We start from the raw sequence: 26,700 nt of genomic DNA on the forward strand, positions 1-26,700 counted from the left end.
TCAATGCAATACATTTTTAGTAAGCCATTTCTGTCATGTGTTGTGTTTATGTTGTGAGATGCTACACCTTGCTATTAGCTGCTAGCTAGCCGGAGCTTTGTGTTCACTATTTCTGCTTTACCTCAAGTTTTTGATTCTAGCAGGGCTAAACGTACAGCAGAAGTATTCATGAAATCTTCTGGTGCTTTCTTTGATGAGTACTTTTTTGATTGTGGTTGTTGTTTTGGCCTATATACTTCTCAGTTGATTTGTCTTGTATTTCACAGAATAGGCTGCTTGCATTATAGTCTACAATAGAGATTCATTTCAATTACAAACACTAAACTGGAAATACTTACATCTAGTCTTTCAGTACTTATATTACTTCTTACTGTTTTTGCTTCAAAATTGATATAGACCTACTCCAGACTAGGGCTGGGAAATATATCGAGTTTTTAAGATATATCGATATATGTTTCAAACAAGATACAGGGTAAGACAATATCGTTAATATCGATATAGTTTAAGTTGCATTAAAATAACGTTATAGAGGTGCCAGTTCACTTTTTTCTCATCTCACTGATGATGACTGACTGTCTGTCCCTCTTAACCCTGCTCCTCCTCTCTCTCTCTTTTATTGTATTTAAGGAACATTTTTATTTTATAATATTACTTTTTAAATTCACAATCAGGTAGTTTATTTTTCCATGTGTTTTCACTGCAAATACATATCGATATATATCGAGTATCGCCATTCAGCTAAACAATATCGAGATATGAGTTTTGGTCCATATCGCCCAGCCCTACTCCAGACCCACATAGGCCCAGTTCCGCAAATCAATTCCCTGGCGCTACAGCAGTTCGGTTTGAGGCATTTCTCAGCGAATACCTAAAATAAAGATGAAGTTGATAAACAGTGGTAAGAATAGATTTCATGCTGTTGCATATAGAGCATTACATATAGGGTAAAAAATAAATTGAAGGACAAGTCACTAATATTTACAATATATCCTCCATCTTTCAAACTATACCGGCTTGTTCCACTTGAGTTTTTCGGCTTGAGTATTTTGCAACTTCCAGCTTCTTTATTGCATTATGCAGTACTTGTTTAATCGTTTTGATTGATATTTTATGATCCTTTACCTTTGCAGTACATTTCCCCCTTTTTATCAATTTGATTTATGTGAAACTTCTTGGTAATGAATCCCATTTTTCCATTAGCATTTACAATCAAACATTGATGTGAAGGATAAATAAGTTGACAGGAGACATAAAACACAGCCCAGACGGTTGTTTCCAATGGCATTGAAAGACTTAAAGATGATTTATTTTGTTAGTTGTTCCTGTACATTATCATAACTCTGCTGTAAGACTTAAACACAATGAAATGAGACGCCTTCCTTCAGGTTACATTTTTATAAACAAATTAATAGCGCCACCTGCTGGAGGACAACATAACCTGGAGAACAGTCAAATGAATTCTGACACACCTGAAGTAATTACAATTTCCCTCCAGCAGAGAGCAGTGTGACATTGCTGACTACACCATGAGGGAATGTTGGATCAGTGCATGACTTGTTAGTTTATGTTTGTAACACTGTGACATTCCTAAAAAAGTTAAAACTATTATTCCAAAGAATGAGTGGTATAAACATGGTCATTAATCATGTGCAAACTAGTACATCATTAATAATTACAAAATAAGCTTTAACCGACATATTTACAGAGAATATAAAAAAAATAACTACAAGCCCTTTCCTTCCATTTAATGTAATACTTATAGATTCATTTACAGCTTATAACATGGTAACAGAGAAACATGAAAGCGGTTCATAGTATCAGATGTTCATCAGAGTTTTCTGAGTTTTCCAGGAAACCAATCTTATCAACTTCCTTCCTGTGGTTCAGTCAGCACTAAAAAAAAGCTCTTACGCCGTCACATTTGTTGATATGAAACCAAACCTTTAACTTCTGTTGGTTTGATATCTTCCTTTTCATACAACCACAAGAATAACTTTTATATTACTTTCAAAATTGAATATTTCGGCAGTTCCATGACCCTGAAATGACATGCAAGAGTCTGTCAAGTCAGTCTTGTCAGTCAGTCTGCACATTTTGGAGACTAAATAAGAAGGTGCACGTTTTGGAGTTGCTCCATAGCTTTAGCCGAGCCACAGAACATGCTAGCTGAAAGGCATTTTTTTGGTCCAATGTGACTGATGAACACAGTACGTCCACTAAAAGTGCTTGTTTTTGTTGTTGCTACTAACAGCCAGCAGCCTATAGTGACAAAACTGTATCCCCCCCTTCAGAACAGAGACATTTCTGAAATGAAATTGAAGTCAAATCATGACTTCTTTTTTAAAATTTTTATAAACAAAAGGATTTAAAAAAAAAGTATGCATCAAGTTAATACATTCAAAGCATAGATATGAAAAGTGAAGCCTGATTTCTGGCATTGAAGCACAGATGCTTTTCAAAGACACTGAATTTCTTCACAATTATTTTGACACGTTATACACTTCCATTCCTGTTTTTGAAAAGTTCGGTCATAATTTAAACTGATTCTGATGTATTCATCATCATCAGCCCAAACCCTTACACCATCCATGAAAGTAGGAATCTCTCTGGCTCATGAGCAAAAAACACATTTTAAATATGTTTTTTTTGTTGTCTTGGGTTTCTCAACATGGCGCTGTTTTACGTGCTGCAACACGATAAAAAAATATAAACATTTCGATAATCAGTTTCTTGCGATTATAGCACACTGTTTTTTATCTTGTGTGCCCGCCGCAAAATACAGAAAGGGCCACCTGCTGGTTAAAAATTTGTATCGCAATACATTTTCTGTCTCATCGATTTGAATTGTCCTTCATGTGTATCGCAAGGCACTGTTACATTCTAGTTTTAACTGTTATATTTGCAGCCATCTACTGAAGCAGATCCAAACTTGTTGTACCTTCAGTACAATTGATCTAGACCGGTGGTTCTCAAACTATGGTACGCGTACCACCGTTGGTACGTGGGCTCCCTGTGGTGGTACGCAAAGAAATCTCCACAATATAAAAAACAAACCCGTTCAGCATAAAACAACATTTTTTTTTTGTCGTACTCTTATCTAGCTTGTATCTATTGGGTTGTATTTATATCAAATGTGTTTTCCCCTCTAAATTAATCTAGTTTTTGCGACAAACAACTTTAATCTGCTCAGAACAGATATTCTGTTAATGTTATTCTGTTGTGTGGGAAACACTGCAGACTAAATATTTCCAAACAGGTTGTTGGTATGAAGTTGTCATTTTTATTGTTCTGCACTTTTCTGTGTGCCAGTTCAAGCGCTAGCCCTTAGTAGGCCTACAGTGTGGCTGCCAGCAGTCAATAATAAATAATATTCTTTTTATGAATTAATTTGCCTCTTGCATGAAATGTGTGTTGAAATAGGCCCACAGTGTATTTTAACGTCTACCACAATGGTGATACTTGGAGAGCCAAATATTTTCGGAGGTGGTACGCAGTCTAAAAAGTTTGAGAACCACTGATCTAGACAAAAACTATAATAAAAAGGAACAAAAAATGCACCCACTTGCTCATTTTATCTCAGACCATAAGTTTCTTGTATTGGCTGCTGAGGCTTGCCTGGTAAGAGTCCATTTTGTCGAGTGGAGTGTTTATTTGGGAGCTTTCTTTATGGCTGGATTTCAGAAGTGTTCTGCTGGAGGATCTGCTCGGATCCGATGATGAATGTTGAATTTTGCTGGTGCCCTGTGTGATCTTCTTACACCTCAGCACACTGAAAAGCTCTCTCTGGAATTGAGATGATCCAAAATAGTATACCAGAGGATCCAGGAGGCAGTTCAGACTTCCCAAACACAGAAACACCAAATAGACCACGTAGAGGCTATCCGAGGCCTCCCGACTCAACGTATCCCCCTCAGTGAACTGCAGCTGCTGCAAGAGGAGGAAGCAGTTTGTGGGTGTGAAGCAAAGCACGAACATCACCAGCACAGTCAGAGCAATCACAACGGCTCTTCTTCTTTTGCGCGAGTGGCCTGGAACTCCCGGTGGCACCTTGCTCAGGGTCATGATCACCCGAGTGTAGGACACCACCGTGACGATCAGGGGCAGGAAGAAGAGGAGGCAGCAGAGGGTGAGGAAGTAGGTTTTGTAGGCCCAGAAAAGCTGTGAGGGTTGGACATCGTGGCAAGTAGTGATGTTCAACTGTGTAACGGGGTATGTCTGTTCAGTGAAGAGGAGGTGCAGCGAGCCAGTGAAGGAGAGAAACCACGCGGCTAGACAGGCTACGATGGCATTTCTAGGACTTCTCCAAGACAGGGAGTCAATAGGATAGACCACAGCGAGAAGTCGGTCCACACTGATGAGGGCTATGAGCAGAACGGAGCAGTACATGTTCCAGTAAAAGGCTGCGGTGACCACACGGCACATGGCTGGACCGAATATCCAGTCGTTTCCATTGAAGTGGTACGAAATCTTGAAGGGCAGCACCATGGCAAAGAGCAGGTCAGCACAGGCCAGGTTCAGCATGTAGATCGCCGCCGGCTTCTTTGGCCTGATCCTCCGAGCGAGGACCACCGCTGCACAGATGTTGATGGGTAAACTGATGAGACAGACCAGTGTGTAGAAGGACGGGATGAGGACGGTGGACACAGGTCCTGTTAGAAACAGCCGCGCCTCCTCTGAGATTCCATGCCGGCTGGTGTTGGATGGCGACCGACGGGAGATAGAGTTGCTGTTGCTCCTCAGAACAGGTACAGCATCCTTATATCCACTGCCACTAGCACTGCTTGTGTTAGTTATGTTTGGCCCCAGACTAGATACAGGACCCTTATCCTCGGTGTGACCAGGTTCCAGATATTGAAGCAGGTCCTCATCTGTCCTCTGTGGACTGTCATAAGAGATGAAGGTCCTCCCAAGTGCACTGACTAGAAAGAGAAAGTAAAATGAGTGAGTCAGGTTTTTTGTTGTGAAGCTCAACCATCATGAATCAACTGTTTTGTTCTGTATTTTTCTGGTTATATTGATGTGAACATCTCATCTGATAATCTGAATATAAGTCATTTTGGCTCTGAAAAATTATGTTGCGCTATTGACTTAAAAGAAAGTGATTAACAGACAACCAAGGACTTCATGGAGGAAAAGTCAGCAAGAGATGCCTTAAGAGACATCCGTTTGCAGAAAACGCAAGAAACGGAAAAGAGCGTAGTGACATGTCGTGACCCCGCTGCGCTGTGGAAACAAAGTGGAAATGTGGAAATTGGCAGCCAGTTGCATAGTGACTACTTCTGCATTATTCTTTTTACGTCTTGCCTCCTGATATATAAACATGCTTTTTGTAACAAAAAAATAAATAAAGTAATGAAGCCATATGGTGACTCCCCACTTGACTAAACAACGTCTGTAAAACACATTTTGACAGACAGTGAAAACCAATACAAATGATGCACACATGATTATGTACGAATTTTAGAACACATAATGAATTATCTGGGTATCTCTGTCATCTATGCGTATAACTAAATTGATATTAATATTAAATCGATATCAAACATTGACCCAAAGAATTCCAATCACGGTGAATTGTGAGGTTCTTGCCAAAACCCAGCCCTTATTATCTTCATTATATCTACTTTATAAATATCAGCACTTATAATCTGGTTCATATCTATGAAAGGACTACATCAAACATGTATCAGACAATAATCTTAGCAAAACATAACATTAGTCACACTTTAAGAATTAGGAAAAGGAAATGAGTGGGGGTGGGTGAGTGGGTGGGTGTGACTTAAGCGCTTGAAAAAATGTCTGGCTCCAGCTTGTTAAATAGTATATCTGTTGATTTTCTCTTTGATATTGTAAAAAAAAAAAAGAAGAAATCTTTGGGTTGTCGACTAATTGTTAATAATAATAATAACAACCTTGGTCTCTGAGATAATGTGATGGTCTTTTTGTTTGTTTTTTAAACTGATAGGATAAAACCAATCTAAAAATCCGCCATCAGTAACAATGAAATCATTCACATATGATTCATATTGCAACTAACAACTATCTCCTCCACTGATTTATGTGTTGATTTTTTATTAATTAATTGTTTCGTGGACAAAAGAAACATCCATAAAAACATCCAAGATCTCAAGGTGACAGCTTCAAGTATCCTCGGAAGTTGCATAAAAAAGTCCAAAGATGTTGATTTAACTTAAAGAGCTGTCATAATTTTACTTTTCTACCTGAAGAAACGATGTATTTAGTGTAGTATATGAAAATCATTGCTGATTAATTGTGTGCTAGGCCTATAGATGATTGGACTGTCATATAAAGGCCCAATAAAATAGGTACAATATAATACTTTTTTTTTCGGTTTTCGCTCAAACTTATAATATACATTTGTGTAGGCTTCAGCAGTGTTGTTTTAAATCAATAGAAAGTGCCTTCTTACCGTTTTTGGCTCCAGCCGAGGCTGCGCACGCACACACCAGAGCAAAGAACAGCAAACTTTTTGGACACATCGAAAACATGTCGCTGCCAAATAACGAAGTCATAAAACAGTCAGGAGGAAAGCAGTATTAATTGTTGTTAATCCGCGTTTCCTCCTCTCGTGTTTCTTATTGAGTTTCGGCTGCCTATCTTCATGCAGTGAATGTAGATCTGAGTTTGAGTTTCCACCCACAGTCCGGTCTGTCCGTCCCGAAACGTCCAGTCCACCAATCAGCTGCAGCCTGTCTGCAGCACGGCCGCGCATTCCTACCGTCTGATGTCAGGAATGATGTCAGCTTCCCGTCACACAGCAGCCGCATCCAATCAGACGATTAACGAGGAACTGCTAAATGGACCGAAAACGGACACATTCCTGGCAGATGGGGGTCGTCTGTTTTTAGTTTAATAACTCTTGTGTAAGGGAAGGGTTGCGTTCCCACAGACTGAAAAACAAATAAACAAAACAAAAAACCTTAAAAAAAAGAGTCTAATGTTGTACAAAGATGTTTTCACAGAAGAAAGATTTATTTTGAGGCCTTAAAGAGGGAAAACGTTTCATGTGAAAGTGTGAAAGAGTGCTCACAAAAGTGCTCTGTCTAAATTATTATTTTATTCTTCTGTTTTGTTTTCATGTGACACATTTGATGTTTTAATAAGATAAGTGCAGGCAGAATTGTGATGTAGTCCGCTTGTGAGGTTGCAGGTGGAAACTAGAAACTAAATGTTGTTGCAAAGAGTCTCCTGTAACTAAATGAACAGAACCATAGATTTATATGAACACATGTAGATCTTTTTTTCCCCTGCTGATTAGTACTGCTCATGTGCTCACAGACTGCTGCGAGTGTAGAATACTAACAAAATAAACCATAATTTGCTGACCAAATTAAACCCAAAGTTAAGTAAATCATTAGCAAATAATACACATTCAAATGTTGCCTTTTGTTAAAAAATCTCAAATAAGACAATATAATGTATTTCTGTCTTTAGGTAAAATAGTAATTCATAGAAAAACAAATGCTGTTTTAGTCTATACGCTGAGGCATTACATGTTTGGAGTTCATTATTTGACCCAGAGAGGTCTCACTCCACGTTAAATTCATAAACCAGCTGTTAAATTAATGATTTTAAGAGAAGGTCAGAGCGGCTAATTTGGGATTGTATGTGGAAATGCTGTTTAAAAATTATAATCCACAGCAATCACACAAGTATGAAGTTTAGTTTTATTTCATATCTATGTTAAATTTAAAAAAGAAGAGAAGTTATGTGTTAGGGAATTTCGCCAAACTTATCTGTATAACAGGATAGGATAATACTTTATTGATCCCCAGAGGTGAAATTCTGGCGTTACAGCAGCACAGACAAGAAAGCTCAAAAATACACATTAAACAGAATAGATAAATAAAAATAAAAATAAAATAAAATAATAATAAAAAAAAATTAAAAAAAACCAGGGGGTATATACAGTACAAAATGAATGATGAAGTTAACTGGGGGGAATTGAGAATTGAGGCAGTATTTGCAGAGAATGACAAGATAAAGTGACAAGTGATGATTAAAGTGACTTGGTATGAAAAATAGCAGCAAGTAATGTAAACATCAGAGAAGATAGGCAGTGATGTACTACAGTAATGCAGAGTGCAGTTATATAATATAATGTTGTATAATATAATATAATATGGTGCAATATGAACAATATAGTGTAATATAATGAAATATTATATAATATAGACTAGTATAATAATATAATAAAATATATAGAATGTACAGGAGTAATTAAAATCACAATGGGGTGAAACTAGCTCTTCATTTTAAGAAATTTCTGAATCACCTCTCTTCAACATACCGACTATTACTATACCGTTAATCACCATCTTTAAAAAAGATGTGATTGCCTCAAAGCAGATCTTCTGCTATTGATTGTATGTAGGTGTGGTTGCCTTCTGTAGTGTTTATTGTTTTAGAACTTTTTTCTCTCCGTGATCACATTAATCAAAGGTTTCCTGAATAATATCACATCGTGTTCTTATTTCTTTAGAGAACTAGCAATTCTCATCTTTTTGGAAGATATTTCTCTTACATATGTTACCCTTTATCCACAAGATTGTACATCATTTCCTTTTTATGTTCCTGGACACACTCGTAAAATAGTTACCTGTTGATCAAAGTATGTTTTATGAGCTGAAATATCTATAGATAATCTCTCTGTTTAAAACACCCAACAGTTCAATCTTTGTTATGTTTTTAGTCGGGCACATCTGGCAGTGGAGCTGAAGTGAAAAATCAGATACTGATATATCGGCCGATATCTTTCTTAGATCTGTGTTCGATCTATAGAGATAAATATACATATTTATTGCATTGATCCCTCAAATGCAGTTATCAAACACTTGTGGAAAAGATATACAATATGATGAAGACAAGATGGTCACTCAACTGGAAAGTAACTGTGCATGTAGGCGCATCACTGCTTGACCCTCTGGAGGGTGATAATGTTTGTTGTAATCCATATAGCGCCCTCTGCTGGTGAAAGAGAACTGCTAGTCTTTAACAATGAAAATAAAACGAAATGCTATTTGACTGGTGAATAAATCTAGTAATACCTGCGATAATATTAGTCGTTATCGATAGTGGCTGGATATGTTCAATATTTACGATCGAAAAATCCCGAGGACGGCCGAGCACGGACTCTGTGAATTATCACGTGGAACGGAACAATAGCCAATAGGGAAGCAAGCTGACGTGAAGCAGGAAGCACAACAGACGTTACCATGGCGACAACAGCCAAGTTAAATGGATGTCATGAATTCAGGACCAACTTGTTGATTTGTGGCAACAACACGAATTATATTACAACGTGTCCTGAAAAACAAACCACAATCCAACTGACAAGGAACGGAGGTTGATCAAAATGTTTACCGCGATGGATGTACCAGCCAACAGCTAGCCACATTTAGCTTGCCCGTCATGTTTGTTTACTCTTAAATCGCGTTTGACCGCGCGAGATTACACGTTAGGTTAGTGTGTGGTGTGCCGAGTTGATCGTCTCGTTGCACACCACACACTATGCGATCTGAACTGTTAATCGGTCAGGATTGTTGTCATGTGTGGGGTCTCTCACGTTATCAAAATCGTTTAAGATTTTAAAAATCGTGTAGTGTGTACCAGGCTTTAGGGTGTTAGTCGAATATCTGCAAACAGTCTCAGAGAAATGTTGATGCACATCAATCAGAGGCTACACCGTAGAAATAATTTCACTTTAATTGTATTTTATTAAGAATATTTTCTACATTCATGTTTGCTCCATATAGCAGTAATAGAAACTGGTGCCTTTAGCATACACAATAAAACATGAAACTGGTGGATAAGGAAGTGGAAAGAAATGAACAATTGGGATCAAGAGGTATTTTTTTTCAAGCTTCCATTGAAAGATTCAAGAAGCATTTAGTCCCTTAGCATCCCCTGTAATACGCCGTATGTATGCGGCGCCTCAGGTTACCTTTTATCACCAGTAAAGTGTAGTGCTTCCTGCTTTAAGAGGACAGATCCTGGATAATGGTGTGAAATGACGTCTATTATAAACAAACATTTTCATAGAGCGAGTATTTCAATGCGAGGATGTAATGTTTGCTCAGCCCATAACAGTTCTTTTTTTCTAACATTGTCATAGAGATAGAGAGATAGATATATAGATACTTTATTGATCCTGAGGGAAATTCAAAAATTCAAAATAAAGATATGTTATTAATTCAAACCCACCAGTGTAAAAAAAGGGCAAGTATTTAAGTACAAAGTGATTGTCAATTTATCAAAAGTACAACACAAGTGCTTGAATTAAAGATTTCCACAAACATTTTAATAGAGGAAACACGTTACAATATGAAGTTTGTTTTATTAAATGTAAAATGTATAGATTAATTTGGTGCTTATAATGAATGCAGTGCAAAACAAAAGTCTTTCATTGCATCAATTGTGCAGCAGAGTTTTCTAAAAGGCACAATACTTTCAAACTTCAACTTCCTTACATTGTTTTACTTCATTAGTCACTCCGAAAGAATGTCGGTCAATGAACATTGTTTTCATGAAACGGACAAAAACTTCCAGGAGGCGCTGCATATATGTGAACGCAAACAGCCAAATTTTATCACTCTGACTTCACCCGGAGTTTCTCCTGCCAGACCCCTAGTATTTTTTTATGCAGCAAGTCTGAACGAGCTGATGTGACAACGCAGCAGGATATTCTCCGGAGAATTCACCTCGAGCCAATAGGAGGAGGGAGTGACATTTTAATACTGTGGCTGCTGCACGGTGCATAGAGTGTCTGCACGCGACCACTACGATCTCTATGCATGTAATTAGCAGTCCTCCCGAAATGATCTAGATGTTTTGCGGACTGCATGTTTGAAAACGGCTTTACAAGGTTGATTAACTGTGTGTTCTTTATGTGCTGGTACTTGGACTTTAATAGAATATTTCTGTTAAAAATACAGGTTAGAGTCAGTTAAGTTACTATGATTACAGGGTGAATACAATATGATTAAACCTGGACCCTTATGTAATTCAGGTCTAAATAAAAGCAAAGTTATCAAAGTTTGGAGACATTTTAGTGGAATTTTGTTCAAGCCTGCATTCGCTTATTTTCAAGGACATTTAAACCAAAAGTCCCCTAAAAGAGCTTCTTTACAATTGACAGACTCTGATTGCCTTTAAAATTGTCGGATGACATGCATGAGATCTTCAAAGCCATGCACTCCATGAACATACAAAATGATTTAGATTTTGTAGAAATCTGGATTTTCTTCTGCTGCTTCCACCAATCATCTAGTGTCTTGGTTTACCTTGTTACTTTTACTGCGTAGTAAAATTAGCCACTTTGTTTTGTTAAATTCTGATTAAAAGATTGTTTTTGCCAACAGCTGCAGATTTAAAAGTATATTTTGCGACATTTTTAACATTCATACATCAGATCTCAAATATATTCTACAGTAACTGAAACTATTGTTCAGTTATGACTATTTACAAAAAGAGCGAAGTAAAACTCCCTCTGGTTTTGCTGTTCTGATCTCTGTTTTAAAACTGTTAGTGCTTCTTTCAGCTTGTTTGTTTCTCTAAGATGCTCAAAGATGTTTCATCCTTTTTTTGCGTAAACATCTCCCTTTCCAACTGTTAGCCCTGAAACCCGAAGAGAGACGATGGGCAAATAGTGGCAGACCCTGGTGCTGTAGAGCAACGTCTACTGGACATGTGCTCTCTGATATACGCGTATACCTTTGAAAAAAGATTTTAACTTAACAAAAGGAAAGACAATTCCTGAAGCTCCTCTCTGTAACAGTCTCATATTGAGTTCAGAACAGTTTTAGTCTGCCAGTAGCAAAAACATGCACTTTTCTATCATGCACTTTTCCATCAGTCAGCTTGCCCTGAAAGAATACATTGCAGCCATTAAAGCCTGTCTTACAGACACATACTGGTGCAGTCTTTGCAGCTATTCCACAACTTTTTGAGGGTCTAAAGTAATTTAATTTCTAAAATAAATGGAGGATACAGGTTTAAAAACACCAAAATTCACCTTTGATACCTGCTGAGTGTGCCTATCAGTCCAGTTGTTTCTTGCACTGGCTGCAAAGGTTTGCTTGAGAAGAGTCACTCTTGGTGGGTGGAGTGTTTATTTTGTAGTTTTCTTGGTGGTTGGATTTCATGTTTGTTTGGCTGGTTGGCTCACTTGGACCAGGTGAAGATGGACCACCACTGGGGTCCTGTTTCTTCTTCTTCCACCCTAGCATACTGAATAGCTCTTTCTGGAATTGGGATGAGCCAAAGTAGTAGACCAGGGGATCAAGGAGGCAGTTCAGACTTCCCAAACACAAAAAGATCAAATAGACTATGTAGAGGATGTCTGCATTGTATTTGATCTGAGCTCCTTCTGTATCCTTAAGCTGGTGCATAATGAGGACGAGGTTAGTGGGTGTGAAACACAGAACAAACATCACCAGTACCGTTCCAGACAAAAAGACTGCTCTTCTTTTCTTAAGTGAATGGTCTGGAACTCCTGGTTGGTCCTTGCTCAGGGTCATGATCACACGAGTGTAGGACACCAAGGTAATGATCAGAGGCAGGAAGAAGAGGAGGCAGCAGAGAGTGACGAAATACATCTTGTAGCACAAGAAAAGCTTTGAGGGTTGGATGTCATGGCAGGTGGTGATGCCCAACTGTTTAAGGTGGAAAGTCTGTTCAGTGAAGAGGAGGTGCATCGAGCCAGCAAAGGAGAGTATCCACATGGCTACACAGGCTATGATGGCATTTCTAGGACTTCTCCAAGACAGGGAGTCAATAGGATAGACCACAGCGAGAAGTCGGTCCACACTGATGAGGGCTATGAGCAGAACGGAGCAGTACATGTTCCAGTAAAAGGCTGCGGTGACCACACGGCACATGGCTGGACCGAATATCCAGTCGTTTCCATTGAAGTGGTATGAAATCTTGAAGGGCAGCACCATGGCAAAGAGCAGGTCAGCACAGACCAGGTTCAGCATGTAGATCACTGCCGGCTTCTTAATCTTTATTTTTTTAATGAAGACCAGCCCTGCACAGATGTTGATGGGTAAACTGATGAGACAGACCAGCGAATAGAAGGACGGGATGAGGATGGTAGACACAGGTCCTGTTAGAAACAGCTGCGCCTCCTCTGAGATTTTGTACCGGCTGTGGTTAGAAGACTGCAGAGGATTTGCATCAGGACTATGTTGGGTACCTTTAGTACAGTTGCATCGGTTTGGTCTTATTTTAGGATAGGGCCGTCCTGCCACACTGCCTGGAAAGAGAACATAGATTAATGTTTAAAATCTACATGTAAGAAAAATGACAAATATTCAAGAATAATTTGGTTGTTTCTTTACAAATACAGGGTAAAAAAAAAGTTATTTAAGGTCGAAGTGTATCCCTCAGGTCACTTTTCATTACCATCATATTCATTGGGAGAGATGGGGTCTTCTTTTGGGTGGTTGGATGGTGTGCCATGGTAGTTGCTGGGTCTGGCTAAGCCGACTGGAAAGAGAAAGTACAAGTGAATTTAGCACAACTGTGTAATAATTAAGGTCAGATGCAATCCTTCAGTTCATCTTTAATTACCATTTTCTCTGACGAGTTGGTCGGATGATACTTCAGAAAGACCAAAGCCATCTAGGATAAAGCTGACTGGAAAGAGAAAATAAAATGTGTCAAACAAGTATTACCAAGGAAGCCAAGTAAGATGTTTTAATTTCCCCTATAGACAACCCTGAACTGTTAACCAACAAGATAATACAACTTTTTTAGAATCAACAAATGTTTGTGACACCTTTGCAAAATCAAAATGATATAGCCAATGTTAAAAGTATTGTACACTACAAAGTTAGAGCAGATCAGATTGACTTAAGACTCGACGTAAGCTAAACCACTGTTTTCTGCCTTCTATTCACTTATGATAGATGGATAGATAGAGATGTTTGCTTCAGCTTGATGAGTTAGAGAATCAGATCATTTTCTGTTTAACTTTAAGAATAACTTCATGTAAAAATAGTTGCTACTTTGATTTGAAAACCCTAAAGTACACAGTAGAAAGAGTGGTTTAATGTCAGATTCTATGGCACAGGTCATCTTTTATTACTATTATTATTAAAGCTATTGCAGAAAAGCCTGGAAAGAGAAAGTAAAATGGGTGAAACGAGTCACAGCATCCAGTTCAGGTTCCAGGTTCACAGCATCTCTCATCCAAGATGAACGCAGTTGCTTGAAGGCCAAAGCCCATATTGTATTCTGTTCTGTGTTTTTGCTTCGTGTCTGTCTGCTTTTGCTAGTGACTGGTCAGCCATTTACCACACATTCAAAGTTTTGTGCTTTCCAAGTAAATAAAAAGTCATTATAAAAATATCCGACTGGTTCAGCAGGATAACAGAAACTTAACATTCATGCAACATTGTCAAAAGGCTAATTTGCGCAGATAAATGCAATGCAATTGGAGTCGGAGCAACACCTTTAAACTGACTGACGTCAAATTGAAGGGATACTTCAGCCATTTGCATTAAGCATTGTATCAGTAGTAAACTGGTAGTATTTTTGAATGGTCGTGCATCCAGCCCTCATTTCCCCCTGAGATGGGAAATCTTTGTATTTCTAAGTCTGAAAAAGAGCTCTTCCAGTGACGCAAATATCGTCATATTGCGTCACTGGAAGCTGTTGCGGTTAGCGGGGTGAAACTACAACACTAGTTCCTCATATTTTAGACCACTGAAGCTACAGACCAATCACAGATCAGTGGGTGGGAACTCACTCCCAGAATCGAAACTTAACGTCCGCCATATTGCTTGGAAGCTATGCTAACAGACTCTATGGAGAAAGCTGATAATGGTGAAAAAATATAAATATATGAATGGATGTCGAAAGATGTTCTGTCTCACAAATTTATGGTAAACCAGTTAAAACATTTCCTGAAAGGTCTACATGCTCACTTAATCTGTCTAAAAGAATCTGGTGGTCTATAATTATCAAAAGCAGCACTGAGGTCAAGAAGTACCAGAACCGAAGGCTTGTTGTTGTCTAGGATTTTTCTGATATCATTAACTGCTTTTAGCAGGGCTGTCTCAGTGCTGTGGTGTGCCCTAAAGCCAGATTGAAACATGTTTGAGTTTAAAGGCACTCAGTTCATTAAAAAATAACTTCTCTAAAATTTTGCTTAAGAAGTGCTAAAAATGACTGGGTGTTAAAATATCCAGGTTCCCTTTCTTTAAAAGAGGTTTTACGAAAGCAGACTTAAAATCAGTAGGGAGGACGCCCGTAAGGAGTGATTTACTATGGAGAGGACGTCCTCCGACTCTGAATTAAAAATGGTTTTATAAAGGGATGTTGGAATTGGATCAAGGGAACACGTGGATGGCTTCAGTTCTGTTCCCACTGTCCTTGGTGTTGCAACATCAACCAGTGCAAAACATTCCCACTTAACATCACTGTGTATAGGATACTGGAAAAAAAAGTGGTCTGCTTGCTTTTTGAATTAGATGATCTGTTGATTTAATATTATTTTAAGTATAAGTTGAAGTTAAAAGTCCTGAATTGAACAAGAGTCTTTTTAGGTCAGATGCGATTTCTTAATCACCATTCATTACCTTCTTGATGGGTTTCATAATACTCTCGTAGGGGGAATGTTGTGTCATTGTAGCCTGAGCCCTCTCTGATTTCACTGTCTGGGAAAAGAAAGTAAAATTGATGAATTTTTAATTTTCCATTGCAAGTCGATTGATCCACTGATCTTCTCAGTGTCATAGTTTTTTTTAACAGTAATTTCTTAATTTCTCATGAACATTTTCTACCATCAATTTTCTACAAAATTACACATTTGATGTAAGATAGCAATAAAAAAAATCCTACGTGTATGCAAAATCTTTGAAACACAGTAGAGAGTGACTTAATTTCTACTTACTGTTCCAGGTCGTTTCCAAGGCAACACACCCAAACATCAGAGCCACAAGTTGCAAACTTTGTGGACAAATTGAAAACATATTGCCGCAGAAATAATAAGTCGTAAAAACAGAAAACAGTATTTGAGAAGTCTTTTCTGTGTTTAGTTCTTTAAACCTTTCCCAGGTTGGTTCTGCTGCAGATCTTCATCCACTGAATTTTAATCAGTTGTGTCTCTGAACACTGTTTAGTCCCATGCCCCTGTCAACCAATCAGCTGCTGCCCTTCTTCAGCACAGAGACAAACTCCTACCATCTAAATCACATTCTTATCACACAGTAGACACATCCAATCAAACAATTACTGTGGAACTCCTGAATGAAGGGAGGGCAGATCATTTCAAAGGAATTCAGGAAATCTGTGTTTATGTCATTTAAAACTCTTGTTGATACACAGAGAAGTGTGTTCCTCCAACCAAGTCAAAAAACAAACTATAAGAATAAAGTCTAACGTTGTACTAAGATTTGAGAAAAGACATAAAAACGTATAATGTTAAGAACATTGTTTGTTTTGTTATAATACAACAAGTGTCATGTAAAAACATGATAACGTATTCTTTTGTTATCATGTTGCACGTTTAACGTTATAACGGGATTACTGTGTCTCGGTGGAGGTGGACTTCCTGGGAGATAAACTCTGTTTTTTGAGGTTGCACGTGGACTTTAGCAATGAAATGCATGTTATAGCATCTATGCAAAAAGCCTCCTGTCACTGCACGAACAGAACCATAGACATAAAACAGGTATACATGTAGATCTATTTTCCTGCTAATTAGTATTGTGCATGTGCTCATAGACCCCACTGTGTGTACAATACTTAGTAATCTGCTGATCTAATTAAACCCAATATGAAGAAAAGCACAGAAAAAGTAACTTCTGCCTTTGTCTTTTACCTGTTGCTGTAATCATCACAAAATATGGAATAAACCTTAAAACGTTGCTTTAAAAAAATCTTAAATAAGAAAATATTCCACTCTTCTTAAGTTCCTGGCCTTCCGAATAAAAATGCCTAATACCATGGTCTGGGTGAATACTTGATTCTGATTGGCTGAAGGGTGTCAAATGGGTGTCCATTGACATTTGATAAATAGACACCTATGGAAGTAATCGCAGGTAACAGTCTGTTCACTGTTCCAAATGACTGCACTGCAGAGGGTTTCTAAGATGAGTAACCATAGCAACATAGCCCTAACCCTAGCCAATATCTTTTCCGGCCTTTAAAGCTTTACTGACGTTGGCATTAGCTGGCCGCAAACTCTGCAACTTCGCATTGGCAACCGTCTGACGCACAGGCCTCTTCGTCGTCCTTTAATCCCTGATATTGGAAACCTTGTCGGGCGTTATCCCTTACTTATATTTCTGTCTTCAGGCAACATAGTAGAAAAGAAAGACAAGTTTGTAAACGGTCTCAGAGACATGTTGATGCACAGCCTAAACTTTATTTGCAGACCAGTGTATAATGAGAATATATTGTGAATTGAAATCCCCATTGAGCATTTGCACACCTTTTAAACATTGGACATCATTTCACTATAAAAACAAGAAATCACATTTCATGTATAATATTTCTACATTTATGTTTGCTCAATACAGCAGTATATAATAGGAGCTGGTGACTTTCGCATAAACGAGCGTGAGGGATAAAGAAGTGGAGAGAATTAGACTACTGGGATTGACTTGTGGTGCAACAGATCATAAATGTCACGGTTTCTGATCAGATCACAGATTTTCTCAGAGTTGATCGTTTTTTCTGATTTGCCACAAAAAAAAATTACTTTGTGCATTTAGACAGCTCTACAAAATACAAATCAAAATTCATCTCCATTTGTGGTCAGCAGTCAGATAAACCTAACCTCCCTTTTTATTTTGTAAGTGCTTTAAAAAATCTGAGTACAATAGGCTGTAATATAAAAAGCCTGCATCATTACAATGAAGGGATTTGTTACTCTCATCAGAGACATTAACTTTAACTACAAAAAAAAAGAAATCGTTCTTTAATGATGCACTATTTGTACTCATTCTGAACAGTCAGATTTTCCCTGAAAGAACATATTGCAGCCATTAAAGCCTGTCTTACAGACACATAGTGAAGTGATCTTCGCAGCTATTCCACAACTTTATGTGCCTTAAAGTAATTTAATATGTCAAATAAATGGAGGATACAGGTTTTAAAACACCAGAATTCCCCTATGATGTCTGCTGAGTGTGCCTGTCAGACCAGTTGTTTCTTGCACTGGCTGCAAAGGTTTGCTTGAGAAGAGTCACTCTTGGTGGGTGGAGTGTTTATTTTGTAGTTTTGTTGGTGGTTGGATTTCATGTTTGGTTGGCTGGTGGAACTGCTTGGATCACTTGATGAAGATGGACCGCCACTGGTGCCCTGTGTCTTCTTCTTCCACCCTAGCATACTGAATAGCTCTTTCTGGAATTGGGATGAGCCAAAGTAGTAGACCAGGGGATCAAGGAGGCAGTTCAGACTTCCCAAACACAAAAAGATCAAATAGACTATGTAGAGGATGTCTGCATTGTCTTCGATCTGAGCTCCTTCTGTATCCTTAAGCTTTTGCATAATGAGGACGAGGTTAGTGGGTGTGAAACAGAGAACAAACATCACCAGTACCGTTCCAGACAAAAAGACTGCTCTTCTTTTCTTAAGTGAATGGTCTGGAACTCCTGGTTGGTCCTTGCTCAGGGTCATGATCACACGAGTGTAGGACACCAAGGTAATGATCAGAGGCAGGAAGAAGAGGAGGCAGCAGAGAGTGACGAAATACATCTTGTGGCACAAGAAAAGCTGTGAGGGTTGGATGTCATGGCAGGTGGTGATGCCCAACTGTTTAAGGTGGAAAGTCTGTTCAGTGAAGAGGAGGTCCATCGAGCCAGCAAAGGAGAGAAACCACGCGGCTACACAGGCTATGATGGCCTTTCTAGGACTTCTCCAAGACAGGGAGTCAATAGGATAGACCACAGCGAGAAGTCGGTCCACACTGATGAGGGCTATGAGCAGAACGGAGCAGTACATGTTCCAGTAAAAGGCTGCGGTGACCACACGGCACATGGCTGGACCGAATATCCAGTTGTTTCCGTTAAAACGGTATGAAATCTTGAAGGGCAGCACCATGGCAAAGAGCAGGTCAGCACAGACCAGGTTCAGCATGTAGATCACTGCCGGCTTCTTAATCTTTATTTTTTTAATGAAGACCAGCCCTGCACAGATGTTGATGGGTAAACTGATGAGACAGACCAGCGAATAGAAGGACGGGATGAGGATGGTAGACACAGGTCCTGTTAGAAACAGCTGCGCCTCCTCTGAGATTTCTTGCCTGCTGGTGTTAGAAGACTGCAGAGGATTTGCATCAGGACTATGTTGGGTACCTTTAGTACAGTTGCATCGGTTTGGTCTTATTTTAGGATAGGGCCGTCCTGCCACACTGCCTGGAAAGAGAACATAGATTAATGTTTAAAATCTACATGTAAGAAAAATAACAAATATTCAAGAATATTTTAATAATTTGGTTGTTTCTTTACAAATACAGGGTAAAAAAAAAAGTTATTTAAGGTCGAAGTGTATCCCTCAGGTCACTTTTCATTACCATCATATTCATTGGGAGAGATGGGGTATTCTTTCGGGTGGTTGGATGGTGTGCCATGGTAGTTGCTGGGTCTGGCTAAGCCGACTGGAAAGAGAAAGTACAAGTGAATTTAGCACAACTGTGTAATAATTAAGGTCAGATGCAATCCTTCAGTTCATCTTTAATTACCATTTTCTCTGACGAGTTGGTCGGATGATACTTCAGAAAGACCAAAGCCATCTAGGATAAAGCTGACTGGAAAGAGAAAATAAAATGGGTGAAACGAGTCACAGCAGGGATGCTTTTTAAGATTTATTTTCTCACCAATAGCCCAGCCTTAATCTATCATTAACTGTTTAGATAAAACCCTCAAAGTGGTCAAAGTGTATCCCTCAGGTCACTTTTCATTACCATCATGTTCATTGCGAGAGACGGGGTATACTAGTTGGTTGGATGGTGGGCCATCGTAGTTGTAGCGTCCGGCTATGCTGACTGGAAGGAGAAAGTACAAGTACTGTTGCTAAGTGTAAAAGGCCAATCAGAATCAAGTATTTAGCACAACCATGTAATAATTAAGGTCAGATCCTATCCCTCAGACCATCTCTAATTACCAGTATGCTGAAAGCCTGTTGCAGTCATGCCATCTGGAAAGAAAAAGTAAAACATGTCAAACAAGTATTACCAAGGAAGCTAAGTAAAACATTTTAATCTCCCCGATAGCAGACCCTGAACTGTTAACCAACAAGATAATAAAAAGCTTTTAGAATCAACAAATGTTTGTGACAAAAGAATAAATAAAAAATGGTAAAAATGGTTGTTACTTTCATTTTAAAACCCTAAAGTATCTTTTATGAATATTATTGCCAAAGCTATCAGTAATAGGGCACCCGGAAATAAGTTAGCATTTGAGCGCCATGGGGTCTATCGTCTAAAAGTCAATGGGAATTTTGAATGGGGTTTGTGGTTAGACGCCGGAAATAAGGTCTGTGGTTAAAACAAGCTATAGAGATGTTGACGTTTTGTTAGACGACATAAACTATGTTAGGTAATACCCCCACTTGTGAATTTTGAATTTTTTAACGCGTCCTTAAAAAGGCGGTTGCTAACAAGTGGCTAAATAAGACTACAGTGGTTGTCGGGAACATTAAACGTCATCAAGCCAGACACAAACGCCAAGAACTCTCTCACTAGTCTGTGATATCTCCTGTAGGTTTAATCTTTGTGTTAAGGCAAATTTATTAAACTACGCAGATTAGTCTACCGGAGATGGTCTGAAGCATAACGGTAGTGACGTCAATATCATCCGACCGTGGTGTAGTTCGCTATAGCATAACGTTAGCTTTTTACTTCTGTCTGCCGCATTAAAGGTCCCATATTATGCTTTTTCTGGTTTTATATATATATGTTATTATATATTCAAAGTCTGCGGAAACGCGGCTTCTCCTACGTCCTCCTGTTAGCTGTGGCATTAGCTGCATGTAACGCTCGGTTCTAGCCCCCCTCGATAAAAATCGCTGATCTAAGCCCATTGGCTCGTTGTGGCCCTGCAGCTCATGTTGAAATTTCTGAGACGCGTGCTGAGCAACTGACCAATAAGGACAGAGCGGATCGGCAGACCAATCAGAGCAGACTTGGCCCACGTGGGGTCTAACAGTGTGGGCTCAACAGAGTGCAGCTGACGGACTCAGAGCGGAGAGGGAGCAAGGAGGAGCAGTACATGAAAACAGACACTTTTGTCGAACTTTAGCTATTGTGAACGTACAAAAGTAGGTACATAGATTAAATATACAAACCCCCAAAAACTGCATAATATGGACTCTTTAACGCTTCAAACATCATAAAAATGGTGTTCATTTGTGAAGATTGAACAAAATGCCTTCGCATCAGAAACGTGCGTTTGCCACAGAGCTTTTTTTCTGCAATGATCCAAAATCCAATGCAAAAGTCCCATAGGCGAATTCTCGATAGACCCCATGGCGATCCTACTCCCTGGTTGGCCTACAAATAAACGTCATATGGTTTGTTCTCTATGGTATGTCCTTGTAGGTGGCGGTAGTAAGATTCCTTGGAAGTGTCTGGGAAGAGGAAGTAAAATGTGTCAAACATGTAAAAGTACGGATGCTAATTAAGATGATCGTTATCACTGATTACTGACTCTAAATAAATCATTGATCAGATCAAGGTCAGTGTGACCTGAGGGATGCTATCTCTTTTATTACTGTCATGTCTATGGGGAAAAGATGAGGGGTTTCCATCTTTGTTGTTGGATGTTGTGTCATTATAGCCTGAGCCCTCTCTGATTTCAGTGTCTGGAAAGAGAAAGCAAATGATCAAACATGTAAAAGCTGGGATGCTAATTAAGATGATCCTTATCACTGATTACTGACACTGGGGAAAAGATGAGGGCTTTCCATCTTGGTTGTTGGATGTTGTGTCACCATAGCCTGAGCCCTCTCTGGTTTCAGTGTCTGGAAAGAGAAAGCAAATTATCAAACATGTAAAAGCAGAATTGATAATTATGTTTTTTTTTCTCACTGATATAAATCAAGACCAACCAGATACTTTTTTGGAACCAACAAATGTCTTTGACGCCTCTTTATAATGAAATATAACCAATGTTGATAATATTAGAGTTACAGCTATATTTAGACTTTAGAAGAGCATTTCTGCCCTATTTCCTCTAAAAAGTGTATACTAGCAAAAAACATTCAAATTGATACATCTGACCCAAATCAGCTGGATGCAGTATCTGCTGATATCAGCAAACAATTATTTGTCAGACTCAACCAAATAGTAATTGCAAACAATAACAAGAACAAAACAGAAATCTTTTAACAATTTAAAAATCGTTTTAAGATTTTTTAATTTTTTAAAAGACATATATAGTCTCACTTCAGATTATTGAAGTTGTTGCTTTTCAAAACACATTGAAGTCAACGTCTTTTATTTCTTGATTTTTTTGGTCAAACAAATAACAGTTGGCATTGGGGAGTTTAAAGGTCCCATATTCTGCTTTTTCTGGTTTTATATGCTCTTTAGTGTGTTTTCCAAGTGTCCTGTGCATGTTTAGGCACATCTATTTGCAAAAATTCAAAGTCCGCGTAAACGTGGCTTCTCCTACATCCTCCTGTTAGCTGTAGAATTAGCCACATGTAACACTCGGTTCTAGCCCCCCTCGATAAAAATGTGTCAGTGTGACGTCTTGTCAGTGTGAGATCACTGATCTAAGCCCATTGGCTCGTTGTGGTAAGCCCAGCAGCTCATGTTGCACGCCCGTTAACTTCTGTAGCCCGCCCACGATATGCCGTAGCCTGCGGTAGCACAGTAGTGCTAAGGTGCTAATGTTTATGCTCCCCTCGGACGGAGCCAGTGGCTGTATTCCCAATATGGTAAAAGGGGCGGGACATTTCCGAGAACCGTGCTGAGCGACTGACCAATTACGGCAGAGCCGACAGGCCGACCAATCAGATCAGACTTGGCACACGTGGGGACTCTGAACGTGGGCACTTCAGAGCCTTAGAGAGAGAGTCAGAAGAGAGCCGGTGCATGGAGCGGCAGTTCATGAAAACAGACACTTTATTATAACTTTATCTATTGTGAACAAACTTTAGTAGATACATAGATTAAATATACAAACCCCAAAAAGGGCATAATATGGGCTCTTTAAGTTCTGATATGACATAAATACAAGTATATTTTACATTTTATATAGGTATTCAATATATTTACACATTTTTTAAATTTCGGTTTTGTTAAACACGTTTTACAAATCAATCAGTGAAATCGTCTTTATTAAGATAAGATAACACTATATTGTCCGTTTGCACAGAAATTTCGCATTACAAGCTCAGAGATCCTTTCATCACAATCAAATCACATCACACTCAAAAGACCAAACATAAAAAACTGCATGAACTACATTCTAAATCATATAAACTTTGTTATATTGATAGCAGTGAACAATGTTTACTTGGATAACATATTTACCCAGTTAATTGTTTCATCCAAGCAACAACAATATAATTCCTGTAACACAGCAGCCAAAGGGACTATTCAGATGTCTTCTGTTTGACTCAAAGCACAAAGATCTTTTACTATGACCTGTAACTAAGAAAACGGCAAAATGTCATTCCATTTAAGAAATTTAAACCATAAAGATTGATCTACTTATCTTCTGACTGCCATTATTTATACAGTCACTTTTGTGATACTTAACATTTCCCACCATATAAAGAACAACATGGTCATGTCACTAGATTATAATTATTGATGCATAACGGCGTTCATCATTCGTTGAAGCTTCTAAATGTAGAGTTGATTTGAACTACTTTACACTTGTGGCCTCTAATCATAAAACACATGAATACTAATCCATCCATTTTCTTTACCGCTTTTCCCATTCAGGGTTGCGGGGGCTGGAGCCGATACCAGCTGTCATTTGGCAGGAGGAAGGGTACACCCTGGACTGGTCGCCAGTCAATCACATGGCTGACATAAAGAGACAGACAACCAAACACACTCACATTCACTACGGGCAATTTAGAGTCTCCAATAAACCTAACCAGCATGACTTTGGACTGTGGAAGAAGTCCTGAGTATGCTGAGAAAATCCACGCATGCACTGGGAGAACATGCAAACTCCATACAGAGAGGCTCAGTCCGACGGAGATTCAAACCATGAACGTCCTTCAACAGCGCTCTAATGCACCACTGTGCAGCCCTTCATTAAACACATGAATAATAATAATTCATTTTATTCAAACCACACTTACGGTAACATCTAAAGCACATATTAGAGTGCAAGACATTCAAAAAGGAGCTTTAAAAGCAAACAAAGTACAGGATAGATAATTAGTTGAATATGGTTGAGAATTGTTATCTTGCACTGGAGGGTTGCTAACCAAAGACATTTAGTCCAAGTGCAAAACCCTCCTCTGTAATGTAGTGGATCAAGTGTCAAAAATATATTTCATTACTTTTTCTATGTCTTGTATTTAATATTTACCTTTTTAAATAGCACCATCCCGCTTAAAAACAAAAAAACAAACTTCACATGTTTGTACCGACATTCAGAATGATAATATAAAATCTCTACAGTACAGCCCAGTACTCTCTGGAATATGCAGTCAAATAAGATAGTACAAATATTTAGTCAAATTCTACAGCTGGCTTTTTTATTGACTCAATTCTAGGTGTTGTGGCCGGTTTAAAATATTTTACCTGGTTACAGATATTTTGGTTTACATTCAATTGCCAGACAGACCAAAAAGTTTTAGACCAAGATACCAACACATATTCCTAGTTATTACTGTTGTAAAGGCCCACATGCAAACTGTTTCAAACACAATAGAGAGTGACTTAAATTCTTCTTACTGTTCCAGGTTGTTTCCGAGGCAACACTCCGACACATCAGAGCACACAACAGCAAACTTGTTGGACAAATTGAAAACATTCTGATGAATAATAAGTCACAACAAACTAAATGTTGAGATGGCTATTTGATGTGGATAATCTGTGATTAGATCCGTTGTCCTTGAGCATTTCCCAGGTTGATTTCTGCCGCACATCTTTATCCTCTGGCTTTAGCCACAGTGCGTTCTCTCGGGAACGTCCCGTCCACCAATCAGCTGCAGCCCGTCTGCAGCACAGAGACAAATTCCTGTAGTGTGATGTCACTTTACCGTCACACAGCAGCGACGGCCAAGAAATTTCATGAGGACATGCATTTTTACTGGGACACTTTTTTTAAAGTCTTTGGAGTCAGTAAGACAAAGACAACCAATAATTTTAAAAGCAAAAACGAACCTTTCAATTCAAAAGTTTTACAATTTCAGTCAACTTGATTTGTAATCTTACATTTATCCTGGCTGACTTTTCATTCAGTCATTTATCCCTTATCTCTGAAGCTGTGGAATCAATTTAACTAAAGTTAAAGTACTGAACCCGTGGACTGACAAAATAGACTTAAAGAAACATAATCCCATTTTAGACTTTTTTTTTTGGTTCAAAATTGCTGTAACTAAGCTCATCCGTCATAACGTCGTAAGAAAGATGAAGAAGCAACCATGGCAACCACTCGCAGGCGGAGTCCATCACGCTAAACTGGGGATGTTTTTGTTATTTCGGAGACGCCAACAACACCTCTTCCTACACACACATGCACCGTGCAGCTCAGAGGATGAAATGGGTCCGTGCTGCACAGATACAACGGTTTTTGAAGCAACAGGAGCCGTTTACAATTACATCATGTAGCGCTCCACTTCCTTATTTGAGCATGGTTGCGTTCACATCTCTCGCGGACTGCACTCCAGTACGCATGAGTCACGCCCTAGACCACCTCTCCAAGCGGACGGTACTCGAGTACGGTACGTTTGTGTTCACACCAGACTTTGGGGTGAAGCGTACTCGGATCCGGGCCTGGGTCCCTAGTGTGAAACCACCCTAATACATCTACATCTTTTTGTAATGTAAACTGGAACTCAGATTGTATTTTTTCAAAACTGCTATTAGAAATAAAGCATCAGAGACCAATGCCCCACATCCTGTGTTTACAGCTGTGATATTGCGAATCACAGTGGAAAACATAGAAAATCCCATCGTAATTTTCTATTTAAGGACAGAAAAACATTTCCTTGGAAGAAATAATTACATCTGCATCTGTACTTACCATACTACCAGTTCTGACCCTGGTAGACTCGATTCCCATGACGAGAAAACACAATTTTTATTTGCTCTTTTCACAAAGCATGACATTCCCCACAGCCCTTGAGTGAAGATAAAGATGAAGGCTTGGCGACAGAAAGCAGAGCAGAGGATGATGCTTGAAATAAAAGGGTTAGTTGAGAGAAATAGTTTTTTGTGTGATTGTTGCTCTGTGTGTGTTGAATTGAGGATGTATGAAACAGAGAGAGAGAGAAATGATGGGGGCAGGATGGGAAGACATGTTACTAATTCATCCCTGAATTTGTTTTCCCCAGGACTTGGACTGTGAGCTCACAGATGTACCCATATTCTTATGATATTTGTCTCTTTCTGATAACATACAACGTCATTTGTGTGGGTTATTGATACAGGCCTATTTTGATACCTTTAAACAGATAATTTTTTCCCTATTTCCTGCCCTTTTGCTTATCTTCTGCCTGTAGTCTCATACTGTATATAATCTACAGACCATT

The 26,700-nt window shown here is 38.8% G+C and overlaps 3 protein-coding genes across 3 annotated transcripts; all 3 read right to left on the reverse strand.

The window, feature by feature from the left end:
- Positions 1-1,269: 1,269 nt before the first annotated feature.
- Positions 1,270-6,698, reverse strand: LOC132992238 (proteinase-activated receptor 1-like). The gene is made up of 2 exons (XM_061061434.1): positions 6,431-6,698; positions 1,270-4,919 (listed from the first exon to the last, which is right to left on the reverse strand). The coding sequence occupies exons 1-2, from the start codon at positions 6,531-6,533 to the stop codon at positions 3,577-3,579; spliced, it is 1,446 nt and encodes a 481-aa protein (XP_060917417.1). The 5' UTR covers positions 6,534-6,698; the 3' UTR covers positions 1,270-3,576.
- A 3,448-nt stretch (positions 6,699-10,146) lies between these two features.
- On the reverse strand, positions 10,147-16,110 carry LOC132992237 (proteinase-activated receptor 1-like). The gene is made up of 5 exons (XM_061061433.1): positions 15,920-16,110; positions 15,606-15,683; positions 13,594-13,659; positions 13,426-13,509; positions 10,147-13,276 (listed from the first exon to the last, which is right to left on the reverse strand). Exons 1-5 carry the CDS (start codon positions 15,996-15,998, stop codon positions 12,060-12,062), a joined length of 1,524 nt encoding a protein of 507 aa, XP_060917416.1. The 5' UTR covers positions 15,999-16,110; the 3' UTR covers positions 10,147-12,059.
- Positions 16,111-17,414: 1,304 nt separating this feature from the next.
- LOC132992664 (proteinase-activated receptor 1-like) lies at positions 17,415-25,134 on the reverse strand. The gene is made up of 6 exons (XM_061062128.1): positions 24,899-25,134; positions 20,137-21,993; positions 19,937-20,017; positions 19,715-19,780; positions 19,547-19,630; positions 17,415-19,388 (listed from the first exon to the last, which is right to left on the reverse strand). The coding sequence occupies exons 2-6, from the start codon at positions 20,189-20,191 to the stop codon at positions 18,169-18,171; spliced, it is 1,506 nt and encodes a 501-aa protein (XP_060918111.1). The 5' UTR covers positions 20,192-21,993; positions 24,899-25,134; the 3' UTR covers positions 17,415-18,168.
- Between the last annotated feature and the right edge of the window lie 1,566 nt (positions 25,135-26,700).

Source organism: Labrus mixtus, chromosome 17 (genome assembly GCF_963584025.1).
Source record: "Labrus mixtus chromosome 17, fLabMix1.1, whole genome shotgun sequence".
Lineage (NCBI taxonomy): Eukaryota > Metazoa > Chordata > Actinopteri > Labriformes > Labridae > Labrus > Labrus mixtus.